Genomic DNA, 10,075 nt, shown 5'->3' on the forward strand with positions numbered 1-10,075 from the left:
ATAGAATGGAATGGGATAGAATTGAATAGGATAGAATGGAATGGAATGGGTTAGAATAGAATAGAATGGAATGGGATAGAATTGAATAGGATAGAATGGAATGGAATGGGTTAGAATGGAATGGAATGGGATAGAATATAATAGAATGACATGGGATAGAATAGAATAGAATGGAATAGAATGAAATGGGTTAGAATAGAATAGAATGGGTTAGAATAGAATGGAATGGAATGGGTTAGAATNAATGGGTTAGAATAGAATAGAATGGGTTAGAATAGAATGGAATGGAATGGGTTAGAATAGAATGGAATAGAATGAAATGGGTTAGAATAGAATAGAATGGAATAGAATGAAATGGGTTAGAATAGAATGGAATGGGTTAGAATAGAATAGAATTGAATGGGATAGAATAGAATGGAATGGGTTAGAATAGAATTGAATGGGATAGAATAGAATGGAATGGGATGGAATGGAATGGGTTAGAATAGAATGGAATGGAATTAGTTAGAATAGAATAGAATGGAATTAGTTAGAATAGAATGGAATTAGTTAGAATAGAATAGAATGGAATTAGTTAGAATAGAATANGAATGGAATTAGTTAGAATAGAATAGAATAGAATAGAATAGAATAGAATAGAATTCGTTAGAATAGAATAGAATGGGTTAGAATGGAATGGAATAGAATAGAATGGGTTAGAATAAAATAGAATGGAATGGGTTAGAATAGAATGAAATGGGATAGAATAGAATCAAATAGAATAGAATGGGTTAGAATAGAATGAAATGGGATAGAATAGAATCAAATAGAATAGAATGGGTTAGAATAGTACACACACAATTTACATTGCCTGTTTGGAGCAGTGATGTTTATATATGCAGCTGGTAGGAAGGATCAGTGATGATGCTCTTTAGTGCATCTGAGGTAGAAAGTCTGCGGTAGCCCCACACATATGGTAATGTGTGCTAAATATTGTCCAACAATGATCCTTCTGCCCCCCCACCAAATGCACTGGATCAACTTGAATACTAGCTCTTTCTTATTTTTTTTTTTTACAAATTCTAACCAAAATGAAATAGAATGGAACAAATGCCCCCCCCCCTGGGCTCTTGGTAAAACATGTTCAATTCTTGCTCCACCATTGTGATTTTTCTTTTGTTTCTCCATTTCTCCTCCCTTTGCAGATGGAGTCTGGTGGGACGGTCCTGAGCACCAACTGGGGCGACGTGGGGACGAGGAAGGTGGATGTGAAGCCTCCAGATGACGTAGAGTTCAAGAAGTACTGACCGTCTCCCTATGTCCCTCTGTCTTCATCCCATCCTTGCATTTTTTTAAAAACATGGTCTGTCTTCACATTTACCCACCTGAGCCCCTTTGGGATCCCTGGTTGCCTGGCGACCTGTTCAGCGGTCAGCTTCTTAGGGAGGCACTACCACTCCACTGAAACAACAAGGCCCTGTATGCTGTCGGACGACTTTTAATGATCTGTTGAAGGGATTGATTCGCTCTGTTTGGGTTTTCTTAAGGTTGACGAACTGCTAAAGGGAAACAAGTGTTTGCTAGACCTGAATTACATCGACTCAGCCTTCAGATGTTTTTTATTTAAACCAGCCTCAGCCTTTCCGTTTCAAAGCCTTTTTTTCTTTTTATAATTTACCATTTTCAGCATAATGTAAAAATGTACAATCGCATAATAAATGATCTAACTATAAATGAATGTTTTTTTTTTTTTTCCCCTTTCTGTAAAGAACCTGCACCGACGACCGTCTTGACTTTTCTGCCGATGGCTCAACTCCTGTCGCTCCGTCAGTCTGACTCAAGCTTCGCTGTAAATAAAAGATTTCTTGTTTTGTCTCTAAATCAGTTTCCTGTATTGTTTCGGCCAGTTTTGTCTGGAATCGGATGGAAAGTGTCTGAATGTTTCACTCTGACTCAAAGATGGCAGAACGCTGTGACGGGATTGGAGGGAGCATGTGCTGTGATTATGTGCCAGCAGCGGTTGAAATGTGGTATTACTGATATGAGAGCAGGCGGCTGAGATACGGCTGACACCTTGAGGACAGGGTTTACTTATTGCAGTGAGATTGGTATCGTGAAGGAAGAGCCCCCCCCACCCACCTCCAGGGTATGTTGGCCAAGGACGAGGATCCAGCCGAAGATGAGGGAAGCGTTCTCTCCCACCTCATACTGTAGATGCTGCAGCTGTAACTGTGTGTGGGGGGGTGTCCTACCAGAGCAGGGGAGCATTAATATGGATCAGCCTCCCTAACCACATCATCAAGCCTCTCACACAGAGTTAAGTGTTAAATTCATCACACATCGTTTCATCTCTCCTGATGATCAAACAGCCATTTGTGACTCTGGATGGAACTCTTAGCTCTGTGACACTTTACTTTTTTCCCATCTCACACACACACACTCACTCCACCAGTATCCTTCACACAAACACGCCGCCCCCATCCTTACCCCCTACCCCTGCCCGAGGCGGCTCTGCGACATCAAAAGGAGCTAAGCGCTTTGCATCGTGGGTAAGATCTGGGAGCGTGACGGCTGCAGAGTCTTTAGTCTCATTAAAGAGTTCTAGATCCTTGACTTGCACATTAAAAGAACTCTGGAAAACTTTCGGCTCGGGCCTTTTGGAGCGGCGGCCGGATGAGAGGAAGAAAGGGGGCGTCGCCGACCGAACCCCGACGACAGAAGCCAGACGAATCATCACATAACATATATTCTTTTGATCCGTAACGGAATGAAGAGGCCTGAAACTTAAAAGCTTACTTTCTTGATATTGCACCCTGAGAAGTTTTGAAAGAAGATAAAATATTTAAATGAAAACTGAAGAAAGATACAGCACATTGTTTTATTAAAAGCAACTTTGAAGACAGAGTTAAAACAGATGGAAAGTAAGCAGATGTTTACGGCGCCTTGCTGAGGAACTCATACCGTCCTCCTGGACCTTTTTTACATGTGGTCCCGTTACAACCTTTTTCTTTGGCTTTTATTTGGGTTCATGTGAAAGGAAAAGAAATCACAACTTTGAGGTAAACCATACTTTTAATAAGATGTCCATATTTAATATTCCTAATAAACAAAACATTCCGGCTGCCTTTGAATATACCCAACAAGGTGGAGGTTGTATCATGCTGTGGGGAAACTGCAAGTACCAACATAAAACCTATGAATCTGTTTCATGAATATGTCTGAACCTTAGGGTCATTTCATCTCAACCTGTCGTTAGATTGAAGCAAGGTTAGTACAGTACTTCCAAAGCATGACATTGCAATATTTTTCTCTTGTCTGATTGGGCCATATTTAACTGAATGGACTCTGGAAGCCTACGACACACTGAGTCTGGTTCTGCTGGAGGTTTCTTTCTGTTAAAAATGAGTTTTTCCTCTCCACTGTCACTACAATTCAATTCAGTTTATTTATATAGCGCCAATTCACAACACATGTCATCTCAAGGCACTTTACAGATTCACTTTATTGATTCAAAGTTTTCTATCTAAGGAAAACCAGTTGATTGCATCGACTCAAGCAATCACACAAGCATGCTTGGTGCGAGGGATTGCCTTCCAGTCAATAAGTCGATGCATTCAAATGGTTTTCTTTAGAACATTCTGAATCAATTTGACTGTATGATCTTTTTGAATTGTAAAGTGCCTTGAAATTACACGTTTTGTGAATAAACTGTTATTAATTTGCCTAAACATTAGATTTTTAAGCAGAAGCACCTGAGATGTTATTGCTAACCAAATATAGCGTCATGTTATTGGGTCATCCTGCTCTCAAATGTTTGCTTCCTGTAACGAGTTTCTCCCAGTATAGCCCTGTTTTCCCCGATCTCACAGCATGATGCAGCCACCACCCTACCGTAGGAGACTTCTAAAAGTCAGTTTAAAGTCAGTCAATCTTTCCAAAATTAAAAAATAAAATATCATATGGGTTCATCATACTAGTTTGTCATATTAAAATCCCAATAAATGCGTTGAACCCTCTGAGTTATGAAAAAAACGTTTCACTTCTCCAGATGTATGAATCCTCCTGGAAGGCCTAGTAAAGCTCCTGACTTCTGCAGTTCTTTCGAGATATTTATTAACACAATTTTAGACGACATAAGGACAGACATTGCTCATATCTAGGATTGTCACCATCTCTGCTTTCCAAACACCATGTTGTGCATTGAATGCTGGTGGATCTTTCAGGATAAAAACATTTGCAGCCTCTGTACATCATTTTATTGTCTAAATCAGCTTTTTTTATAGATGTGAGGTTTATAATCACAGCAGCAGTTCTTTTTGGTACAAATCTGCTCAAACTCAGTATCCTACAAGTAAAGTTATCAACTCCTCCTTTTTCTTTTAAACTTTTTCCCTTCATCTCGCCTCCCTTTCAACCCCATGCCGTCTCAGATGAGTTTGGGGTTTTCTCACACCAGCCCTAAGATGCGTGCCACCCACCATTTACAGGGCATGATAACCCTGCAGGCCACCCTGCAGCCTCTGAAGTGGTACGGCCATGGATGGTAGCCCCCGAGCGGTTCACAGATCCTTTGGCAGTGGGTGTAACCCCTACGGCAATCGTTGCAGCATATGCCCTGGTGGTCCAGCATGGGGTCGATATCCGTGGTGCCCTGGTCGCCCTCCAGTCCTCGCTGCAGGGATGGAGAGAGGAAAGCAGTCAGACTGAGTGACTCGATTCCTAGCGGGCATGTTTAGCCATGAATAAGATCTTATTTCTGCCCTGTTGGATATGGATTTTCAGCTGGGAGGACTGGAAGTGGGTTTTTCCAGTTGGTTTTCCTGTACAATCCTGCCTGGAATTAACAGGGCAAAGATGAGGGGAGGCTGCAGTCTGAGCAGCTGGAAGGGAGGGGGAGAGGATGTGTCTGTTTGAGACTGTTTAGCAGGGCAGAGGGGCCACAGAAGGAGGGAGGGGGGGTTATTCATACAGCCTCATTCTTGAAAAGAAAGCTTTAGACAGCCGCGTAGGGGAAATGCATACACTCATTTGCTGTGACGGGCCGGGCCCCTCCACCATGACCCCAGCATCTGCTGCGGCTCCTGCAGCTGTGAGAAGTTCTCCTCAGGAAAAGGCCTTCTCAGGTAGCCGCTTCTATCCGACCAGACAGGCCGGAACGCTCTGGCCGGATGTAAACACTGCGGAGGAGGAAGGGAAGTGTGAGTCTGTCTGACTCACCTGATAGGGGTTCTCTGGGTTGAACTCAGCCTCCACGTCCTCATAGTCCTCCGTAGGAGTTGCCTGGCGGCGCTGGCGGGCGATGGCTCTGCTCCTCCTCTGGCCTCCTGCACGCATCACAGTGAAATCACATCACAGATGTTGGAGCGGAGGGGCGCTTATCAGGTACGGCTCTTTGCTGCTGAGCTGCTTCTCAGGCAGCAGTTTTGAAATCTTCAGATTGAGGCGAATAAAATGTTGTTTTTTATAACCTTTGACCTCTCTGCATACTACACTCCTCTCATCAGCTGTACACCAAACAGCTGGGATGTTAAATAGAAAATTGAGACAGTTGGCCCAATTTTATCGTTTTTATCCACTTCTTTGATTGCACAAAAATCTTCCCCTTGTCGCATCTGAAATCGTTACAGATAGCAGCGTGCTTACTGGGTGAGTATGTGGGGCGGAGCCAGAAGATTGGCAGGTCTCCACACAGGTCCATGATCTTGGTGCTGAGGAAGGAGGGGTCGGGCAGAGGGGGGCCTGCAGCCACCAGGATCAGATCGTCATCGACTTTGGCGGGCATCACCTCATCGTTCTGCCGAATAAAAATAAAAAGGAACCACGTTCACAGTCAAAGCTTAAAGATAATACATTAAACCTGCTATAGGCGTAACATCATATGATATTGGAAATAAGTTTGATCTAAATCATATCTTAGAGCTTCAATTGAGTCTATATCAAATCAATCAATTTCTTTAATGTCAACTAGAATTTGCATTTGTTATTGAGATTTGAGTTTCAGTACAAACTAGTGTTGCACCGATACCAGTATTGGGCGGGGCCGCGATCCAAGACTAAAATTGTGATATCTTTATCTAGCCTCGTGAGACCATCCTGATTTTCGCGAGCCTTCACGGTTTCACTCGCAGATCAGTCTGGCTACTTTCCGTTAAAGAAAATTTGGAGCCGTTCACCAAACGAACGTCCAATCAGCATTGGCTTTGAGGCGGGTTGAGGTGTGACGCAACGAGAAGCGCGACAGTTCAGTCTAAAGAACATGGCGGCTTCAGCCGATGAAACTAGCGTTAGCGTGGCTATCGAGCAAGTTTTATCGGAATTACAGAGTATTTCTTCACTGAAAGAAGAGCAAAACACTGCTCTGGAGTCTAACAAGCCTTTACCTGCAGCAGCAAGAGCCTGGCTTGTGGTTGTGTTTTCGTCGTCGCTCTGTTAGTACGTCATATGCTTTGTTGATCTGATTGGTTTATTTGGCCCGTCTATCACCAACATAGGCCAATCAGCTAACCAGTATTTTCGCTCCTTCCCAAAATTACTTCAACGGAAGGTTTCCAGATGGATATGTGGAGCAAATCCATTTCGCCGAGTCAAGTTAATCTTAATCGGCGAGTACCAACAAATAGGACACCAATAGCATTTTGAGAGCCAAAAGTTTATTCAGCTATTGTCACCCATTCCAGGAAGGCAATGAAACGTTCCCCTGGATTCACTTTGTATTACCGGTAGTCTTTTCCTGCTTCACAAAGGTAGGCAGGTGCTTGACAAAGCCATGATGGCAAATATTTTACATCTAAGTAGTATGCAGTTCTTCATGTATATATATATACACACATATCATTTGCAGATGGTATCAATATCAGGGCCAAAAATGGCATTGGTGCAACACTAGTACAAATCGTTGATCGGGGAACGATTTACATGTGTGCCACAGAACACTGCTTTTGTTGCGTTCTTATGGCTGCCAAGGGCCCCGCCATGAGCCGCTTCCCTTATAGCGCTGCCTTTAAATATATATTTCTATAGACTTTCTATATACTTATCTTTCTAAGTCTTAAATAATTGATATAAATAGCATTATAATAAAAAAATCTTTTGAACAGAGAAGAAACCAAGGAAATCTGTCTGCACTGCTCTGAATGGACTGAAGCTTCTAAAGATTTCCATCCAGCCTGAAGGAGATGAGGATGTTTTTTTTTAAAGAATTGGTGAAGATAAGTGATGGAGCAAAGCTTGCAATATTTTCAACATGAAGACGGCTTAATGTTGAAGTTGGAAATAGGGAGTTAAACTCGACACCAAGGCTGGTGACTGAAAAGAAATATCCTGACCAGAGAAATTGATTATGGCTATGAGGGGTGAGTGAAGCTGATGGTAGGTACAGATTAAAATTGCTTCATTATTTTTTAAGTTGTTTAGCTGCAGGAATTAATGAGTCATCTGTGCTTTTATCTTGTCCATGGACAATGATGGTAGGGGTACCTTGGATGATACAGCAGAATAAGGGCAAGAGTCCATTTTAATGTAAAGTGTCATCTGCATAGAAATGGAAAGACACTCCATAGCAACTGATCCATTGGTCTAGAAGAAGCATGTAGATAGAGAGTGGGACCAAAAGCAGAACCTTGAGGAGTGCCTCGTGTTACAGAGCAATTCCTGGATTCAGTGGAGATTTATTCTGTCCGGGTCGTTTAATATGAACCTTCAGAGTGACTGCTGTATATAAAATCATGTTGTTCAGTTACAACTTTTTTCAGAACCTTCAAAAGGAAGGAGAGGACGAGTTGGAAGTTCTCCAATGTTGTCCATTTCCTCAATGTTTTCAAGACAAGGCCTTTCACCTAAGCTGACAGATCAGCAAAGGAGGGCACTGCTCTGAATAGTTCCTGCAGCTCAGGTAATCTGTCGGTTTATGCTTCATCTTCCAGCAGGATAATTATCCTAAACAGACCTATGAAGCAGCCTTTTTACAGACTGTTTTTTATTTTATTTTTATTTTAGGTAAATGTGCTGATAGAAATGCAAACCCAACTTCACCTACTTTCATATCCGCATAAATTCCCCTCCACTTCACATTAAAAACAGATTTGTTTTGATTTAAAAAACATCCCTTAGCAGAATGAGTAAAAGTTAGGGTGTATCAGTAGTTTTTGGAGGCATCATCAAATCAAACACAAGAAAACATCACTACAACAAAACAACAGTTTCCTTCTGGGCTTTCTGGGTCTTGTCACTGCCCTTTAAATAACCCACTCTATGTACATCCTGTCCAAGTCTAATCCTCATTATTGGTGCCCCTTTAATGCTCTTTTTAGGATTATAAAATCGAGCCTGAAGGCATTCAAGGCTGCCTGTATGTAGATTGTTCTGTGCACTGACATTTAGTTGCATACACATGATGTCAAGTCTTGTCAGCATCTGATGGGAAAAGGTTTGACGTCCTGAACGGACGTGAGTCTGCTTAAAAAGCAGGCGAGGTTTCTCTGCATAAACAAATGCGTTCAGTATCCACAGCCTGCAGGGAGAAGGGGAACTCTGTTGGGATGATCTTGCCCACAGGCTGAGCTGCACCAGCCAAAGTCACGTTCAGGAACCTTTCAGAAATGACTTTTTCTTTCCCAGCTCCAAATAATTTGCTGGAGGGCCAAATAAAAGCAGGGGGGGGGCTCTTCTTCACTGCCTGTCTGACTGATAAGAGTTTATCTGACCCACTCCCACTGGATCAAGAAGGGTTTGTGTGTGCCGTGTGCGCTTATCTAACCCATATATGCCATCATTCTAAATTATAGCAAATGACCAGCCTGCAGCAACCATTATAACAACATCTCCCTGTCTCCAAACACACAGAGGCTCACACACCCTGACGGCGTCACATACACAAGCAGGGCGCCAAAACGATCATTTATGAGGCAATAACACAAACCCACACACGAGCACAAATGTGAAATAAATGATCGTTTATGAGGCAGACAGAGGCAATAAGAGCACTCTTGCGTGATAATTAATTGTGTTGTTTTTTGGTGTACAGATGGGGGTGTTTATGCACGTATACGTTGAGGCAGTTGTGCTGATGTGGATTTATGTGGATGTGAGGCTTACCCAGAACTAAATGATTTTAATTATCACACAGCCTCAATTGAGCAATCACACGCTGTGGTGTGTTTTGCGATAACAATCCTCACACACGCCGTACATGCTCCTACTGTTTGTGATGAGCATATGTGTGTGTTGGCTTACGACGCCGTCACAAGTCACCTGTGTGGTCCTGATAGGTCACTTGCTCCAATTTCCGAGTACGCATTAGCAATAATTAAAGCGGCAGCTGTTTAAAGCGCTGATGTTAAGCATAGAGAATTAGTTTTCATAAATACCTGTGAGGAGCTTTAGATTTTTGTAATTAGGACCGTGCAACACGGGCTGCATTTATTAATCCCTTAAACTTCAATAACTCTTCATGTAAAGACAAATTAAGATTTTAAAATGTCCTAGCTTACCAAACTGACATTTATTATTAAGTAGGAAGTCGAGCTAATACTAACAAGATATTAACTTCATGTCCCTCTGTGTGGAAGGAATTTTATTTCATTAATTTTGCCAGTAAAATAATACGTATTTTAAATGGAAAAATGAATAAATAAATAAAAATACGCAAACCAAAAATTAATCTTTGAAAAAATTAGCTTTTGAGAGCTAATTTGATCTTTTCTTAGATGTATTTTTTTCTAGATTAGTTTTTTTTAATTGCATGCTTTTTATTTTATTAACTTTACATGTCACATTCTCTTCACTTCAAGTTAAATTATTAGACGTTTCTTTTTGTACAGCTTTCATGACATTTTAAATTTCTTAAAGTGCAGCAGTGATCAAATGTAAACAGTGTGGGAGCAAAAACATGGTGCAAAAACTGCATTGATATTGAAGTTCGGAGCATTAAATATATATGGTGGAATTATGCAGCGTTGTCAGTGTGATGCATAGTCTGTGACATGATTTAGACTTTTCTCAACAGTTCGGCTGTACAGATGCTGTTGCTAACGTCCAGAGATGGCAAAAGTACTCACTTTCCGTACTTGAGTAAAAGTACAGATACTTGTGTTAAAAA

At 41.6% G+C, this 10,075-nt stretch overlaps 2 protein-coding genes across 5 annotated transcripts in view; one reads left to right on the plus strand and one right to left on the minus strand.

Annotated features, from left to right (window-relative positions):
• sugt1 (SGT1 homolog, MIS12 kinetochore complex assembly cochaperone) overlaps window positions 1–3,277 on the plus strand; it is a 55,066-nt gene extending 51,789 nt beyond the window's left edge. For 3 of the 4 annotated variants that reach the window (XM_015378047.1, XM_015378048.1, XM_015378049.1), the window contains exons 13-14: window positions 1,185–1,279; window positions 1,749–3,277. In XM_015378047.1, coding sequence (XP_015233533.1) covers window positions 1,185–1,279; window positions 1,749–1,815 — 162 coding nt within the window. In that variant the 3' untranslated portion in view covers window positions 1,816–3,277. The other variant, XM_015378050.1, reaches the window with a different exon arrangement.
• A 924-nt stretch (window positions 3,278–4,201) lies between these two features.
• Window positions 4,202–10,075, minus strand: part of lect1 (leukocyte cell derived chemotaxin 1) — a 13,001-nt gene continuing 7,127 nt past the window's right edge. Inside the window, exons 5-7 of the mRNA XM_015378051.1 lie at window positions 5,623–5,773; window positions 5,197–5,303; window positions 4,202–4,651 (exon numbers count right to left, since the gene is read on the minus strand). Of these exons, the coding sequence (XP_015233537.1) occupies window positions 4,427–4,651; window positions 5,197–5,303; window positions 5,623–5,773 (483 nt within the window). The 3' untranslated portion in view covers window positions 4,202–4,426. The remainder of the gene's footprint in view (window positions 4,652–5,196; window positions 5,304–5,622; window positions 5,774–10,075) is intronic.

Source organism: Cyprinodon variegatus, unplaced genomic scaffold (genome assembly GCF_000732505.1).
Source record: "Cyprinodon variegatus isolate N-32 unplaced genomic scaffold, C_variegatus-1.0 Scaffold163, whole genome shotgun sequence".
Classification (NCBI taxonomy): Eukaryota; Metazoa; Chordata; class Actinopteri; order Cyprinodontiformes; family Cyprinodontidae; genus Cyprinodon; species Cyprinodon variegatus.